At 36.3% G+C, this 19,473-nt stretch overlaps 1 protein-coding gene across 4 annotated transcripts in view; it reads left to right on the top strand.

Moving 5' to 3' along the window:
* Nucleotides 1-204: 204 nt before the first annotated feature.
* The window catches only part of LOC131040251 (NF-X1-type zinc finger protein NFXL2), a 185,177-nt gene continuing 165,908 nt past the window's right edge, over nucleotides 205-19,473 (top strand). For 3 of the 4 annotated variants that reach the window (XR_009104801.2, XM_057973144.2, XM_059207739.1), the window contains exons 1-3: nucleotides 217-1,664; nucleotides 11,310-11,423; nucleotides 11,615-11,670. Coding sequence is in view for 3 of the 4 variants with exons in the window: in XM_057973144.2 (XP_057829127.1) it covers nucleotides 435-1,664; nucleotides 11,310-11,423; nucleotides 11,615-11,670 (1,400 nt within the window). In the remaining variant the exon portion in view is untranslated. Of the gene's footprint in view, nucleotides 1,665-11,309; nucleotides 11,424-11,614; nucleotides 11,671-19,473 lie in introns of all 4 variants that reach the window. The other variant, XM_057973145.2, reaches the window with a different exon arrangement.

Below are 19,473 nucleotides of genomic sequence, written 5' to 3'. Positions count from 1 at the left end.
GTTTCGAAGTTATCATTTCTCTGTTAAGATATTTGTTGCACAAACAACATCATTTGCTAAGTGGCCTACGAATTGACCTCAAGTGTTGCATAGATGTATGCAAAACAAAAAGAGATCAATTGTTTTCCTAATTGACCTTCCACACCTTATTATCCAATTGCTAGTTCAATTTAATTAGCCACTTTATATAAAGCTTTTATTTCCTTCGAGAAGATTTATACGTGCATGTGTAAAAACTGCAATTCCGAGTTTTCACAATGGAAAATTAGTCATTAAGAACTCACACGTTTTGCATTTTTGGGTTTTCAGGTATCAGATTTTCTTGCACACGATTTGAATTACATTTCAACATTTCCGTCTACGTTTTATTTTTTCTATAATGATTTAGAGAAATTATACAATATCACAGTGAGGAGCTGTAAACTTTGAAAGCCATGGAAACCATCCGATCAAGAACCCCAAATGCATGGTCTACAAACATACTGCAAAACAATCAGCGGTCTACAAATCCTTTGCAAAACAATCAATCTACTAAGGATGCAAAACACGCTTTATATTACGAAACTTCTGATGATAACAGCAGCGAAGAAGAAGGTTCCAAACTAATAGATCAGAATCTGGGGGAGGGGATATTCAAAGAGTATCTGTCGATCCATGGTAAGTCCTCCGACGAGGCGGGCCTTTCAAAAATTAAAAACCTTCTTGCTGCATCGAAATGTGGTGCTGTGTCATGCCTAATATGCTTAGAGAAGGTCAGATCTATTGACCCAATTTGGAATTGCCAGCAGGGCTGTCATGCAATTTTTCATTTGATTTGTATTCAGGAGTGGGCAAGGCAGGCATCCAATTCGGCTGCAGAGAGATCCATTGCACAGTTATCCAGAGACCAATTTCCCTCAGCTGCCTCCACAGCCCTAGAAAATTCATGTTGGCATTGCCCTAAATGTCGGCTTGACTATCCACAGTTTCAAATACCCAGGAAGTACACTTGTTTCTGTGGGAAATTGGAGGATCCCCCCAATGATCCATGGATAACCCCACATACATGTGGGGAGATCTGTAGGAGGCCATTGCAGAAGAACTGTGGGCATGAGTGTGTGTTGCTGTGCCATCCAGGGCCATGTCCACCATGCCCCCAGCTTGTGAAAGCGAAGTGTTTCTGTGGGGCTCTGTCTGATGTCAGAAGATGTGGGCTCAAATTTTTTTCATGCAATGGACCCTGTTCTAGACCCCTTACTTGTGGGCTTCATAGGTGTGAAGACAAGTGCCATGATGGCCCCTGTCGTCCCTGTCAAAAGAAAGGAGTTTATAGATGCAAATGCGGAAAATTGGAGAAGGAATGCTCCTGCTCAGAGTCCGAATTTCGTTGTGAAAGGCCATGTGATCAGGAGCTCAGCTGTGGAAAACACTTGTGCCTTAAGGGTTGCCACTCGGGTCCCTGTGGGGAGTGTGAATTGCAGGGAAGGAGGACTTGTCCTTGTGGGAAAGTGGAGTATAATGGGATTCCTTGTGATGCTGTGGTGCCAACATGTGGTTCAACATGCGAGAAGATGCTTCGATGTTCTCTTCATAGATGTCCAGACCGATGTCACTCAGGTCCCTGTGTTGATACTTGCCGAATCGTTACGGTTAAGTTCTGTCGATGTGGAAGCTCTAGGAAAGAGGTGTGGCTCTTCCTGTATTTTTTCTTTCTTGAAGAAGCTTCTGATTAAAGGATTAGTGATACTTAGTTACTTACTTACCATCATTAATCCTACAACTTATCTTAGCGAGTCAATACAGAGCGTAAGGTTTTTTTTTTGCTCTTTTAATTTCGTGAAGAAGATTTCAATTGCAGAATTAGCGATCACATAGCAGTCAGTTTAATACTCTATTATGAGTACATATACAACATAAAAGATCTTTCAGTGGAACTTTGTCAAGCAACATGCCTACAAGATTGGAACATAGGTCTTATCGTGGTAAGCATCTTATATATATAACTATCAACCATAGGCGCATTAACAATGGACAAAATATAATGAACCTAATGCATAAACTTATTTTTTGGTAATCCTCTTTAGAGGAAAATCATTTCAAAGCAACATTAGATCACTGTTTTCTCCAATTGTGCTTTAAACATGTCTTGCTACTGAGTTGTCTGTAAAAGTCACAAAATTGTACTGAGTGGTGCACGAAAGTTGGGTTGCGAGATAGAAACTAAGTAATGTGATGAAGAGGAGGAATTCAAATTTGGAAATAATTACCTGATTTGGCATTGTTTGCAAGAATTTTTCATCGGTAAAATACTAAAAAGCTATAGATTACCCAAAATTCATCTCACTCTTTCTTTCTCTATGCATGTATATTGTAATGTCCTCTTCTATATTCTGTACTGAAAATCAGAAAATTATAAAGTTAGGTTTAGAGATCATACCTGGTCAACTTAAAAACATAATATTAAATACAATTTCGTGCATATAACAATAAAACCATGTGCAAAAGATACATTCCTCTGATTAATAAACATGCAAGTCTAATATTATGATAGGAATCTCAATTTATAAGCATGATGTTTGGAAGGAGGATACTATGAGAACTGCTTTAGAGTCTCTCTACCCAAGCCCAAGAGAGGTCGTTTCCTCCAACCTTCTTGCTCCACTTGGTGACCCTAACTGATCTCCTCATATATCAACCTTCTTCATGGCTTACTTATCTTGTGAGTTTGGGATGAGGCTGTAACCAGCTTGCTAGACTCCTCAAGGTAAGTGCTCTCAAGGTCATAGACACCTCTGTCATTCTAGGACAGCCAACCTACGAGTCTCTCTTAACCTCTCCATTACACCTCCATTCCCTCCCTCACAAGTAAGTGCTATCATTCTGATTATAGTACTTTGAATTCTTATCAGCATGTTCTTTATAGCTTGGTTATTAATTCTATCTATGATTCATTACACTGACTTTCATATTAAATGTATACACATTATATTCTTTGTATCGTGCTACTAATGATTGCTGATATAGTATTTATTTAATGGTGTAATGTTACCAACAAATTGCATGATCAGTATTTATTATATTAATCCGTTTACATTACTTGTGCCTGTTATTCTATGATCGGTGATGTTATTTAAGATGGTTATTTACGACTGTGATTCTGTGACTATAAATCATTAACAGTATGTAATACAGTGCTGTTAAGTCAGATTGATGTTACCTGTAGCAAGGTGCGCTAGGAATATTGTTGGTCTGAATCTTGAATTCTCTGGCTCTGTGCGAATTCCTTTTTCCTTCCTATTGTCCCCTCCTTAGCACCTGATGGCCCCTCTTTAAGCCATTCATTCGATGTGTCCCTTTGTTGGAGGGAGATGTATCTCTCAGGAGAGGCGTCTCTTTCTTATCTGATCTTCCAAGAGGTTTATGACCCTTTGGTCAACACAACTATTAATTATTTTGTTAAGTCTTTGCTAAAGAACACATTCCCACCGAACAATAATACATATATAATTGAATATTAGTTTTATTGCATAAAGGATAAATGGCGATTTAGTCATTATACATAACTGATTCAAATACAATACAGGGATATTAGGGTCGGGACATGACATAAATACAGATGGTTTGCTGAGTTTGTGTGCCTCACATTGCATTTTGTTAATTTTTATTATTCATATATATTGTTTCAGTTTAAAGTATCATGAAATTATTAATTTTTTATAATTCCATGGTAGGCAATTATTGGTCCCGACTAATGCAATATCACTGGACCGATTTCAAAAGTGTAGTACCAGTTCTTAGGAGTTGATGGATTACAATATACCTATCCTGGAGACTTGTAAGTTCTTTTTGCCAAACAGTTCAATCTTATAGTCTACAAAAATAAGTGTTCCTGTTAGGAACTAGCTGTTACAATAAGAAACACAGAAACAGAAAATCAGAAAATTCTGTACCTTGCTTGGGAAATAAGAGCAGCAAATCCATGCTACTTATGAGAACACTTAAAGGAATGCATTAAGCTGTAATAAAACTTACAGCATATAAATTAAGATATATAGTTATGACAATTGTAGTAATAAGCTGTAAAAAATTCCAATCACGATGACTCATTACTTAATATTTTGAAAACATTGAATTAATCACACAAATCATTGAAATTCAAAACTTTGGAAACGAACATGGAAGCATACATAGATAATTAGTCCTCATAACCTGTTCTCCGTTCCTTCAAAAAATGTACAAGGAAACCTGAAGCAGGAGCTCTTTAGTGCAGCTTATTGCATTTCACTGCATAATCTCTTTTCAGCTTGTGGTATAGACCCAGGTCTTTGTAACAGTTCGCCCACATTATATCCAGTTTTCAGGAGATTTGGATCAGTTTCTAGTGTAATGTCCCCTTATTGGGATATTCCTTTATTTTGCCTTCGAACACTAAATGAGGTAGGAATTATATTAAGGAAGTGCAACTTGCCACTTTTAAGTCTTTATTTAGACCCTGCAACTGGGTTAGTTATCATTATGAAAGATGAAGAAAGATTATCTAGACATTGGTCCACACTATAATAAAGGAAAACAATATATGTGATCAAAGATTATCACTAGACACACATATAGGTGTTAATTTTAGTACTTTCAGATTAGATGAAACTCAGAAAATCAGAATTTGTTTCTAACTAGGTTAATTAGATTTATTGGTTTTCAGATTTAAGCATAGTAAGAAATGAATGCAAAAGAGACAAGACAAAGTTACCCTGGGAAAACCTCCTAGGAGGAAAAACCCAGCCAGAAAAGATCCTCAGATCTGATTATGGTTTTAGATTCAATTGACAATTACACACTTATCTGGAGTATAGAAGTTGCAGTCACCAGGAAGATGATATAGAAGACTACACAGCTAGTTTGTTGACAGTGATCATGATTTACAGTCCTTCTAACTTGTCTTGCTGTGCATGCACCTTTCAACTAGTTCACAGTCCTTTGTTTGAGCCTTCAATGGAGATCCCTGTCTTTGATGATAACTTGTGATCACCAATTAGATCTGCACATACATGGAGTTCGCTGATAATCTGCTGCCTATGAATGAAGTTCGCTGTGATCTGCTGCTTGCAAAGGAGTTCGCTACCCAAGAAGGATATATTTCGCATTTACTTGAAAATTGCATTGATTATATTGTGAGAGGTATATGTCTTATTTATAGGAGAGCAACCACTCCTAATCAAGTCGGCTTATGACGAATTAATAACCTTTAATTTATTTGCATCACTTTCACCGAAACCCTTTATTAGATAGGGTCGGCCCTATTCATGTAAGCATGTTATCTTGCACGTAGCGTGGAATTGAGGAGTAGCGTGGTGTTAAGGAGTGCGTGATGTATAGGGCCCAGCCCTAAGAGTGGCGTGTGAGAGGAGAAGGGCCCAGCCCTAAGAGTAGCGTGTGAGAGGAGAAGGGCCCAGCCCTTGGCGGATTCCAATGTTGCCTTAAGGCAATTGGAATCCGCATTCTACCTAGTTACAATCAACACTCCCTCTTAACTAGGGAGAAAGATAATCTTACAACCTGATTACAAGATTAGGGCCCAGCCCTAAGTAATACATACAATGTTTAAATTGTAATTTGAACTTAGCTGTCAACTTCAAATATCCCTGAGAGAGGATCACAACAAGTAGCCACAAATAGTAGCCCATAGTATCCATCTTGTACTGCCTGTGGAGAGTGGATGCACACTTGCAAGTCATGAATACATACACAATTATTCATGCACATCATGGAGTCTTTCCATGCCATCAATCGCGTATATCCATCATACATTGTCTTTACCTCAGTCTTCTCCCAAAGAAGAATGTAACATCATAATCTTCCATCTTGCACCCAAGCATAGAGTGGAGATACATAATCATTGCTCTCCATAAGCATGGAATGAAAACATAGTCCTCCATCTTGCACGCAAGCAAAGAATGGAATAAACATAATCGAAATATTTTAGTCTTCCATCTTGCACACAAGCATAGACTGGACCCACCTTACATTGCCCGCAGAGGGTGGAGAGGATCTTTTCTACCATCTTACATTGTTCGCAGAGGATGGTTAACAATTATACTTCTCCCTGAGAAGATTACGATACCAACTTACATTGCCCGCAGAGGATGGTTACCAATTACACTTCTCCTTGAGAAGATTACAATACCATCTTACATTGCCCGCAGAGGATGGTTTAACATTTACAATACCATCTTATATTGCCCGCAGAGGATGGTTTAACATTTACAATACCATCTTATATTGCCCGCAGAGGATGGTTACTAATTACACTTCTCTTTGAGAAGTTTACAATACCACCTTACATTGCCCGCAGAGGGTGGTTGATACAACACAATGTATCACAGAGGTTGAGACTCCCTCTCAACCAAGGCAGTGTTCTCCATAGCTCCAAGTCTATCTCAAGTTTCAAGAGACTTGGTGAGAACATCTGCAACACACGATTGTCCTGTCATAAAACACTGAATTGTCAGGTATCACTATACAATTCTGATAATAAATCAAAACAGCATAACAAGAATTTTGAGAAACCACACTGCTTCTCTTGATGCAACACTTGCAACAATGTATTTAGCTACAGTAATACTTAATGCAACTGAGGACTGTCCCTGTAGGTCCAAGAGATCGCAGCGGGTGAATGCTTGAAGTGTTTTCCTTGTCCGTAACACTTCTTGACCAATCTGAACCTAAGTAGCTTCAACCCATAATCAATTGTGTCTTGCAAACATCAAAATATGCTTGCTTGCAACAATATGCTTAGCTGAAGCACTTGCCAATCAACCTGCCTCTATTCAGATGAATCTGCAAGATCATAGTTGGCTGCAGACATACTCAACTTCTTCAAGTTAGTTTCCATATAAGTTTATAATCCATAATTCTAACACAACAATATAAAACTTGACTTAGAATAATTTCATTAGATCCTTGCCACACTTCTAACCTAGAAGTAATGCATTTTAGGTTTAGATCTGCTATCTCAATTCTAAGCTAATTCTTTCTTATATTAAATCATGAGACTATCTTTATGTCAGAGTTTGATCATCAGAATTAACATTTCAAATACTTTAAGGAACATGTTAGAATCTTTACAAAAACCCTAGGCTTATCAAATACTCTTTCATACCAAGAGTTTTATTGAAGGTCATAGGGCTCCCTCTTAATCCTCAATATCAGTCTGATAGCCAAGCATCATAGATCATACTTATTCATAAACAAGGATGAGAAATGCCAACTTCACCTTTTATGAATTGGACCCATGGTGCAATTATGATCATGACATATCCTCAAACTTCTTCTAATTGAGTGAGAAGATCCTTATGCCTTACTTCAAAGCTCCCTCTGAAGTCACATCAATCCAAGCTTATGGATTTCTGATGTCAGTAAACCCTTGCTCCTCGACATACATCACCTACTATATGAGGTTATATAAAAATGACCTTGGGTGAGGATCACAACATTCATGATAAGTTAGATGCGTTCTTTTAACAGTATAACCAATGATCCATGGAATGTTGAGGCAATACTTTATATGACACAAATTAAAAGAGCCAGCCTGTAACACATAACCTTGAAAACTTGTACATCACCATACTTCACACTTCATGATAGTAAATACTCAACTGAAAAGTTAGTTTTATGTAACTATTATAGAATCATTCAATTGATAGTCAAAAACTAAATCAGATCATAGGTGAGGAAGTACTGATAGAATGTTTACAAGAAGTATACTTACCAATGAAGATACTAACCAAGCAGCGATAGTGAGAGCCTATACTCCCATGAATCAATAGTAATTAGTAAGCTACAGTATATAATAAAATAATTCTGATAAAGGATTTCAGATCAACCTCTAGATATCCAACAGCAAATACAAGCATTGAACAATAAATTCCTAACTCACTTATTTATGGCATTAATGAATACTTCATTTACTCAATTAGCAGCGATACTTATGTAATTGGCTTATTTTCCCTTATGCACATAGATAAAGGCACACACAAATTAAACGAAGATCAAAACAGAGAGGAAATATTCAAGTTCGCAATGTCTTTACAAATATATGAAGTTCAACTTTTCTTCTTTGTTTTGATCTCACTCATTGGAACAATTAAGCACTAGATATTTAATGTGGGCATACTTCCATATTTAATTGATCAGGTCACAGACAGGCACGTACACAAAATTTCCACTACTAGGTTTAGGTATGTTTTAACCATAATTTAATCTATTTCAAAATACTTACGACTTCAATTAATTTATCAATTATTGATAAGTAAATTGTTCATTTACCATACTAGAGAACTAATTATATCATACTAGATAATTAATGTTATCATCCATAATTCTTAATGCAAGTGTCAACCTACATTACTGCTTCAGTTCTAAGGAAGAAGGGGATGGCTATGTTACCAAAGCGCTCAGAGACCAAGATACAATAGGCTCCCTCAAGGTTTACAGTTCCAAGCCCTTACCCTATCTTGGGACCATATCCTCAAAGTTTACGGGACGCTGATCCTTACCCTATCTTGGGAATCATCCTATTGATTGGATTTAGACTGCCCCCTCTTTGGAAACAACTCCATTCTCAACTTTCTTAAATATTGACAGTAGAACAAGTATTAGGCTATAAGTATACTAACTTGTCTTGTATTATGAATATATATGAAATTAAGTATAACTTTCATACATATTGCAGTCCATATTAATATTATTATTAAATTCTGCATAAGATCATTATTAGGTATCATATATTAAGCATGCACTAAGCACATCCCCATGCATACCACCTAGGACAAAGATGTTACTACCTGTAACTTAAAAATAGTTATGATCTGATCCGATCCGAGGTGATATCACTGGATGCTTTGATTTCTTTCCTTTATGACTCTCAATATGAGGGAGAGGTCACACCTCATCATGTATGTTCTTTGGCAAGAGACACACCCTTTCACAATCAGATCTGCAACTCTTATTTAAATCAGATCTTAACCACTACATAAAGTTGCAACCAAAAATAATAAGCCTTTAACAACAATCTTAATTAACCAAGCATCCTCTTATAATATTCGGTTTAACAAGGACTAAAATAGAAGATTTGTTCATTTAACATTTAATGTTTTCATTGTTATCAAAGTCGTTTTATTGAGAGATCCTTATATTTACAAACATGTCACCAAAGAAGGAAAGGACAAGAGACTGAAATTACATGATTAAATTTGATCGCTGGTTAGTACGAACCTATCTCTGATATTTCCATCAAGCCTATCTTCAACTTCCAGCCCTATTAACCTGACCTGTGAATGAGACAACAATCTGGAAATAAAGGAGTACTAATTCTGAAAATTGAAAGTTGATCTAGCCTATAGCTCTGATACCATGTTAAATTTAGTACTTTCAGATTAGATGAAACTCAGAAAATCAGAATTTGTTTCTAACTAGGTTAATTAGATTTATTGGTTTTCAGATTTAAGCATAGTAAGAAATGAATGCAAAAGAGACAAGACAAAGTTACCCTGGGAAAACCTCCTAGGAGGAAAAACCCAGCCAGAAAAGATCCTCAGATCTGATTATGGTTTTAGATTCAATTGACAATTACACACTTATCTGGAGTATAGAAGTTGCAGTCACCAGGAAGATGATATAGAAGACTACACAGCTAGTTTGTTGACAGTGATCATGATTTACAGTCCTTCTAACTTGTTTTGCTGTGCATGCACCTTTCAACTAGTTCACAGTCCTTTGTTTGAGCCTTCAATGGAGATCCCTGTCTTTGATGATAACTTGTGATCACAAATTAGATCTGCACATACATGGAGTTCGCTGATAATCTGCTGCCTATGAATGAAGTTCGCTGTGATCTGCTGCTTGCAAAGGAGTTCACTACCCAAGAAGGATATATTTCGCATTTACTTGAAAATTGCATTGATTATATTGTGAGAGGTATATGTCTTATTTATAGGAGAGCAACCACTCCTAATCAAGTCGGCTTATGATGAATTAATAACCTTTAATTTATTTGCATCACTTTAACCGAAACCCTTTATTAGATAGGGTCGGCCCTATTCATGTAAGCATGTTATCTTGCACGTAGCGTGAAATTGAGGAGTAGCGTGGTGTTAAGGAGTGCGTGATGTATAGGGCCCAGCCCTAAGAGTGGCGTGTGGGATGAGAAGGGCCCAGCCCTAAGAGTAGCGTGTGAGAGGAGAAGGGCCCAGCCCTTGGCGGATTCCAATGTTGCCTTAAGGCAATTGGAATCCTCATTCTACCTAGTTACAATCAACAATAGGATCTCCCAAGAATTTAAAGCAACTAGAAGACACACACAACTTTTATGCACAACTAGTTTTAACCCATATAAGTATAAATGACTCATTACCAAAAGAAGGTACAAAACTAATGAGATTACACATAGGATCATCGCTAACACACAACCCTTCATATACTAAGAACAAGAGAGAGATTATTCATTACTTCAACAAGGTAAGATTACTGAATGACCACTAAGCAAGGATCCTCCCAAAACCATCAGTTAATGTAGTCGCCCCAGATGATAACTCTCTTTATACCTTGCGTCCAAGAATTTCAACCAATTTCTTTTAAAGATCAAATATTGATTTCCTCCCAAGCCCTACCTATCCTATTACTCTTAAACCAAAATATTGAGGACACCACTAACCACCTTGATAATAAGCATGATTTAAAACTTGATCAAGAGAGTCATTGAAATGGTACACAAATTGAATATTGCCCTATTTAAGTTTTCTGAATTAAAACACTAACACATATTAATACCATAATTGATACGTTGTATACAGCATGTGATTGGAAAACATAATAAAAGTCACTTGAACAAGGTGTAGCCGCAGAACTGGGAGGTGTTATTTGGAATGGCTACCTTTTTTCTTTTGTGTTAGTGTAAGGTCTACATATTAATTTTAAGTTACAAGGCTGCACTCAAAAGTATGGCATGACTTTGTGTACAGTAGAAAACTGTTTAAAGCAGGGTACTATGTAAAAACAAATAAGAAAATTATTATTGTGGTTAGTCACAGTTGATTGACAAATTGTTTACTTAATAGGTGTTTAAAATTGTCAAACAATACAATATTAATGCAATATCTATTCAATTATTATTTCTATATGGCACCTAAAATTCCTAATTGGATTCCTCTACCATATGAGAAATTTCTTAGAACCATACTTCAGTTCACTTAGTTATACTTGGTATTTTGCTTGTGCCATAGAGTCCATTAAACCTAAGGGATTGGTGATTAATTACCTGACAAATTTGTGAATAGGTTCCTTGTTATGAAGATTTAATTTGTCAAAGAAAATGCCAGCGGGTACGTGACTGTGGGCGCCATCCTTGCAAGCGGCGTTGTTGTGGTGGAGATTGTGCCCTTTGCACAGAGGTATAACGTCTTATGCTAAATGCCTCTGCAGTTAACTGCATAGCATAATGTCTGACATTGTAGTATAAATTTGTTTTCTAAAATCCTTTTTCTTTGGGAATCATTCATTCATAATTGCCTTTTAGCACTATCCTTTTTGGATTTTGTGCGTTTTTTTGAACATAATTTAGAATTGACTATAAATTTTTTAGGTATGTGGCAAGAAGCTTCGCTGTAACAATCACAAATGTCCTTCTCCCTGCCACAGGTATATATGATGGTGATGTGCTTTCTACTATTTTCCATCAACTCTTATGTTACCTTACACAAATGATTAAAAACTTAAAAGAGTGGATTTAAGGCTCACCTAGTAAATTGCAAATCCAAAAACGTATAGTGGTACTAATACAAGGTGATTGCATTACTGAAAGCATTATTATCTGGTGATTTTCACAACTGGCTTCTGAAGTAGTAATCACCTTTTGTTGAAATTAGAAAGAAGGTTTAATACTTATATAGGGGCCAGTGCATGCCAAACTTGTTCGATTATCACATTTCTGGAGATATTGTAATTGTACTGACTCACTCAGATCTTAAACATATTTTGAGATCTTTGTTGACACTTGAAAATAATGCAGTTAATGTCTAGACATGATGAGAGATAATGTCTTTTGGTTACTTAATGCAGAATTCTCAGTACAGCCTTATGCTCAATTGCTAAAAATGTCAGACTTGGTATTGGATAATCAACCTCCAGATAAGTTTGAAACAGATCTGCAAAACTGTGAATTTAAACTTATACTGTTAGCAAATACGAAATCTATACAAGTGTAAGTTGAATACCATTGCTGTTAAAACTGTGATTTGGTTGCCAATCTATACTATTTTATGGGCATGCTTACAAAGCCTGTTATGTTATTAAATCGAATGAGTGAGACCTTTGCTACAAAACAGTGTCATCCTGAAGGAAACACGTGTTAGTGAAAGATTTAATCAAGATTAACCATATATGGATTGATGCTTGTCATTCTACTTATCTCTTGCAATATCTTCTCATGTTTTTATTGAAAACTAGTGAAAATCCTGGGTTAATATCATTATGAACATTAATTATGAGTGTTTTTAGGTTAGCAAAATGATGCAAACTAGATAAATTTATTATTCTGAAATAACATTTTTAGAAGTAAAGATAAAGCTGGAAAGCTTACAAAGAAAATAGAATTCAGAGGACCAATTGATGGTTTTGATTCCTCTAGTGTGGTTTGGAACTTCACATCATGAAGTATCTTATTCGTCAGTATTATGCTCAGCTACTTAGTTCTACGTAACAAGACTTGAAGAGAAACAATAACTTTCACCAAAGATGCTTTGTGAACTATTCCAAAGAAAATATGGACACTGATACAGAGATGAACATATTATAATAAAAGTATTTTTCTCTTCATTAGTACATTTTTATGATGTACTTAGGCTCGACTCACACATATAGACCCAAACTGAATTTTCTGATTTTTGACAATTTAACAATGAAAATGCATTAACACCTTTTAATCACCAAGATCCCATTGTAGGCAGGGTGAGAGCGTATGGTGAAAGGATATGGATTAAATTATTAAATTTGTTGGTGCCAAGCTGCTCAACTCAATATTGCAATTACAAACGCTGAAAATGATTGGCAATTGGTTTTGGTTGCAAGCTTTAAGAGCAAAGCAAAATTTATAACAGCTTTGGTGGAGAATTGCACAAAGTTACATCACCAAATCAGAGAATTATAATGTTGGAAATATGCAATTTACCTAGCATCTACAATAATATAATGTCATTTAAGGAAAGATCTAAAAACCAGGTAGAATACAACTTACAGGATTTTGATATACCCCCGTCTTGAGTTTGGTCGTATGGCCTTTCGAGGAATAGAAAATTCAGTAACAAATGAGGACCAAATATGATGTGATCCCCTTCCTAATTGGTACAGCTACATCTACAATATAGTACAGCTATGAAAGTGAAAAATTAAAACCTTGGAAGGCTGTTATTTCTTTTCTACATGGTATGACAACTACTAAGGAATAAAGTGAAGTTTTTGAAGATGATATGGCTCCTATTTTAGATGGTACAGCAGCCAATAAAATTCCTTTTCAATATTCTTTCAACCTTGAACTTGTACAGTGCTTCTAAGTATAATATTTGCTTCCATTTATATTACATGTGAGCTATAATATCCAAAAGCTATGGTAGGACCAGGATATGGTATAACCCAAGTCACCATAATAAATGTATCATTAAAAATATATGGTTGGGAAGATTACTTGATACGGCCAATAGTAACAAGAGCAACATAGAATGGTATTGCCAGAATAACATATTTCCCACCAATATCTATATAGAATATAATATTCTGGAATTATCCAAAAAGTGATAACAAATATGAAATTCATAGAGTCGTTAAAATTTACAATCATCAAATTGAAAATGGAAAATAATTTGCAAATTTTTCACACAATTGTGATCTCTTAATGAAATTGCCATGAAGGACTGGAGGGTTTTTGTCCTCAAAGGGTTTTCATCTTTAGGAAAGAAGATGAACAAAGTTTGTGCTTAGAGAAAAAGGGGAATTTGACTTCACAAAATGGATGCCTTTTTCAATGCCCAGCCTCTTCTTTTGTAACCTTTTTTTAAATTTTAAAATCATTTTTTTTCTAGACACATTATTTAATCATAAAATATAAGTTGCCTTTTTTGTAATATAACATAAAGTTACTAAGGAAAACTTAAATTATAACAATATATCCTCTCTTCACAGTATTAGCCTATTAGAAATAAAATAATAGGCTAGGGGATTCTAATGACATAAGCTGTAACGTTCCCTAATGGGACCCTGTTATATTCTGTGTCATGTCTCCGTTTCAGTTTGATATGTTTTTGATAATAATAATGTGTCGATTAATAATAATATTTAACTGTATTTGATCAATGATGATTGCTACCTATTTAATCAAGATATTAATAATATTTAATTACATTTGATCAATGACACTTGTTATTTATTTAATTAAAAAAACATATTATCTGATCGGTTAGAAACTAGAAGTGGTTAGCATTAACAAATGTGATAACGGAAGGGGTGCGTGTGACCTTAGTCATTAATAAAGACAAATTACTGTTCCTGATGACTGTTCCTTTACCAATCACTGCTAACAAGAGACACGTCTCCTAAATATGTGTGACCTTTGGAAGGATCTTGTCTTTACATTGATTGTGGAAGACTATAAAGAGACGTTCCCAGCATGGAACTGGAAAAAGAGAAAGGAATGAAAAGGTATAGAAAATAAACTGAAAAAAGGAAGAGATCGATTAGAGCTGGAAGAGCAGATCGATCAAGGATCAGAATTATTATAAATTGCAATCTGCATTAGTTGGGGTATGCATTATGGTTCATAAATATAAGTTACTAATTTAATTGATAAAAATAGATGAATAATAAATATATATAATTATCTATTATATGGAGTAATAATGAATATGGGTATATGTTTACTATATATATAATAATATATAGACGGGAATGCACTTATATATATGTATATCAAAACACATACATTTATAATACATGAAAGACTATTATAATGATCTCACATTAAACCTTTTGCTAATGCCTTTGGAAGGATAGGTTGGTTTGTGTAGGGAGAGGCAGAGTAATTCCATCCTAAATTCGGTGACTCCCACCCAAGTGGTGGTATTGACGGGTGTTCATGAAACCCTTGGGCCTACTTGTGGAGGTGGTTTCAAGCGCCCTATGACAGTAAATTCCCATCCTCCATTAGGGTTAGGAAAGAAGTAAGGATGAGGCATAAATATAATAATTATCGATGGTATTATGAACAAATAATTGTCTCTAGCATAATAATCTGAATTAAAGCATAATAGTGCATAATAATGTATAATGATGCATGCTAAACAGGCAGTCCTAGCAGGGGACATTACATTCTGACCTAGAATCACACTTTTAGTGCATAGTAAATACAAAAGAGGGATGCTATTGTCAACTAAAGCTTGGTCTGGAACCTGCACAACAAGTTAGTCAACATTTCCATTATTCTATGATAGATTATATATTCAACATTCTTTATATGTTGCCCAGTTTATATGAAGGATTCAACAACCCTTTCTCTTCCTACACCTATTTCCATTATGGAGCTCAAGGAGAATCACACAAAACGCCTCAAGTCTATCCCTCTCCAACAAGCCCAAGAGCACCAAGGACCTCGTCAACTTGGCCTCTTGGCCCACACTCGGGGTTGGCATACTTGCTGGAGCCTAGTGCTCTTGCTTCCTTGTATTCTCCCTCCTAGTATTCCCTTATTCTTCATTTTTTATAATCTATTCTAATGTAACAACAAAAAGAGTGGGTATTTGAGACATGAAAGGGTTGCTCGGGTCGATTGTCTACCAAGTCCAAGGAATGGTTGCTTTTAACCTCCTTGCTAGACTTGGTGGCTCATGTTGCTGTCCCTCCAAGCCCATTACCTATACACATATCTTCTTGTGAGTCTGGCATAGAGAGTGTAACTGGTTCCTTGATTCCAAGGGTTCTCAAGACCACTTGTGAGCCCCTCGTCACACTCCATTACACTTCTATCCTCTTCCCACATGATGCAACAAACAGATTGGATCACTTCTTCAAGTGCATACATCTTACTTGGACTAATTCTATATAAATATTGCTACTGTATTTATAAGCATATCCAGATATATATTTATTTGCAGGCTTGTATCAAACACCTAGTCACATGAGGTTAGTTCGTACCTTAGTCCTTGCTTCTGTAGACTTAACTAATACGATTTGTGTTGATGCTCGGTTGCCTATATAAGTGTGGCCTTCGATCTGTTGTAGATTGCTTGATGATGCAATCCATCTTGTTTCTCCTTATACCCTTCTCTATCGCTGGGAGGTTGTGCCTTTTGAACGGACACCTCTTCTTTAAGGTTGATGTCTCTTTCTAGTTTAACTGTTGCTTAACTATGAATTATTTCAATAATTTAGCCTCTCCTTAACAATGTATTATAGCTGTCCTTATCAATGTTTCTTATACTTAAACCCATAATTGATTACCAAGTGGAGATTACTGTTAGAAGGAGCGAACCATAATGTTCTTTCATTCCTTTGATTGTTTGTCATGCCTACTCCTTGTTCTTTATGATTGATTCCCCCCATTGATGATTGATTGATTTTTTTTCCCCCTTCTTGGAATGAATATCGATTCCCTTAAATACCCTACGGACTCAATAGTTGTGTCTTTCCTTGGGAATGGACATGCCTTTCCCTTAATCATATTTCTTCATGGACATTTGTTAATCGCTGTGTACTATGTTAATTGTTGTTTTAAACCTTTTCCTAACAAGGTCAATTGCTGTCTTGTCTTAGTTAATACACTGCAACTAATCACTTGTTTAATCTTTTACAAACATAACACTTGATCGATCAGGTATCCTTATTTAAACAAATTGATATGTTTATCAGCCATTGTATCATCACTACATAGGGTCAATATTATGTTATATATTGACAAAGAGAATATGATTAAGGACTGGGCATGCCATAAGCCTGGAAATAGGACATGATAGTCAACCATTCTCAAAATTACTTGTCCACAAGCAATTGCAAATTTGGATGCTTCAAAATTTGTTTTCTTTCCCAAGTGGCATCTTTTGTAGGGAGATTCTCCCTGTGAGCCAAGTACTTAGTCAAGTGCCTATTCCTAAATCATTGTTCCTTGGTGTCAATTGTGAAGAACCCTAGTTTCTCCAACTGCTGAAAACTGATTGTTTTTGTTTGTTTTGTGAATTTTTTTTGTGTTTTGAAGAATATATGCTTTTTTTGTGAATAGTGATGCCAGGCATGGAAATTAACAAGAAATAGCATACAACTACAGGAAAGTAATAATTGCAGCAAGTAACTAGTATTTATTCAATGACCTTTTTCAAAGCTTAAATACTACATGCATACCTGGAACAATAATGTTTATTGACGGAAGTTCTGGAAATTTGCAGCAATTAATAAACAGTACTGCCAGCAATAATGATTGACTTTTCCCCTATAATATCCACTGGAAACTACCTTAGGACCCTAGCCGCTAATAATGAGAATGATGCCAATGCCAAACACCAGGCGATTTGGCCTAGAGATCTCATGCCCCAGCTGGAATAAGTGTACGACTGGCTGCAGTCAGATGGTACGGCCAGGTACAACAATGGTACGGCCTCTAGAAATATGTGAATGTCGATCTCAAATGCTGCTATGAATATTGATTATCTCCCACTCTAAATCAGCTTCAAACCCTTAATTTAATACTCCGATTTTGCACAAATAGAACCTCTGAATGAAGCTCACCTGTATGCTACTTTCAATGGATACTTCACCACCTCAAAATGGCTGCAACACTGAAGAATTGACGTTCTCCAATGGCTCGTAGAAGACAGAAGCCCTTGGCTTCTTCTCATAGACACAATTCATGAAATAAAATGCTCAATAGAATGAATGAATCAATTCCCAAGGCAAAAAATATATAACTCCAGGAAGAGGTTGATTTCCTCCAAAAAGCACATTAATGAGCATTTAAAAGTTTTGAACTTTGCAATTCAATATTTAATATCTCATCACCTTGGGATAGGCGCTCACACTTAATTAAATATTATGGCCCCCTTTTAATGATGACTTGACCCTTTCATTTAAAGTGCAATTATAACATTATTTTATAATATGCCTCAAATGATTAATTATTAATAAAGTATTATTTTTTTTAATATTAAAATAGCATAACTCCATGAATACTCATTTCTTAATTCCGTCTGAACCAGGGGGTCAACCATCGCATCCATTGCACATTCGTTTGTCGTACTAAAAATAGTAAGGGTTCCTCTCAATCATCCCTAGACTTACTATAAATAATAAGTATGAGAAACTGAGCCTTGAAACCCATACAAATGCCAAGTTTGAAACTACTGAGCTTTGGAGTAGGAAAATAGCCCATTCATTGATTAGGTCTCTGCCACAAAGGACCCTCTATCCAACCCTATTAGCCTACGAGGGTCAACTGATAGGCTAATCTTGCTGAAAGCTGAAGTCTAACGAGGAGGGGACATCACAGTCCGTCCTCCTTGAAATTGCTTGTCCACAAGCAATCTCAACTTGGGATGTTGCAAAATTTCCTCACTCTCCCAAGTAGCATTCTCTACTGGCAAATCCTTCCACTTAATTTGATATTCCCTGATGACCCGCCTCCACAACTACCTCTCTTTGACATCCAAGATGGCCTCAGGTACTAAAATCAGTTTCCCCTCATCATCCAGGGGTGGAAAACTGCAGAAGTAACAACACGATGTCCCAACGCCTTCTTGAGGCATGACACATGAAAGACATTATGTACTCTTTTGTTGGCTGGTAACTCTAACTCATAAGCCACCTCACCCACACGTCTGATAATTCTGAATGGTCCATAGTAGCGTGGCTTGAGTTTCTCTTCACCACTCTTCCTGAAAGTGAACCGGAGATAGGGCTGTAGCATTAGATACACCATATCCCCTACCTCAAAGGATCGCTCAACTCTCTTCTTATCTTCACATTGCTTTTGCTGTTTTTGTGCCTTTTGAATATTTTCCTTAAGAGCCCTCATAATGTCATGGTTCTCTTGTAAAAGATCCCCAACGCTAGGTACTCTACTGTCACTCAGTAATAAATCAAGGAAACTAGGCGCCTCATGCCCATATAGTGCCATGAATGGTGTCATTTGGACCGACATATGGCGAGTAGTGTTATAACAATACTCACAAAGATAAATCCACTTCACTTATGCCTTTTGTTGCCCAGCTATATAATTTCTGAGGCATCCCTCCACCCATTTGTTTACAATCTCCGTCTGGCCATTTGTCTGTGGGTGGTAGCTAGTGCTCGGAGTAAGCTTGGATCCATAAAGTCTGAAGAGTTCCTGCCAGAAATGACTCATGAACTGACTATCCCTGTCACCTAAGTTGCCGGTACGGGTACGTGGGTACGGTACGCTGGTACACCATT

This window comes from Cryptomeria japonica, chromosome 7, assembly GCF_030272615.1.
Source record: "Cryptomeria japonica chromosome 7, Sugi_1.0, whole genome shotgun sequence".
Taxonomy (NCBI): domain Eukaryota; kingdom Viridiplantae; phylum Streptophyta; class Pinopsida; order Cupressales; family Cupressaceae; genus Cryptomeria; species Cryptomeria japonica.
The sequence above is the reverse complement of the archived record's forward strand: the minus strand, read 5'-3'. Positions and strand labels throughout refer to the sequence as shown.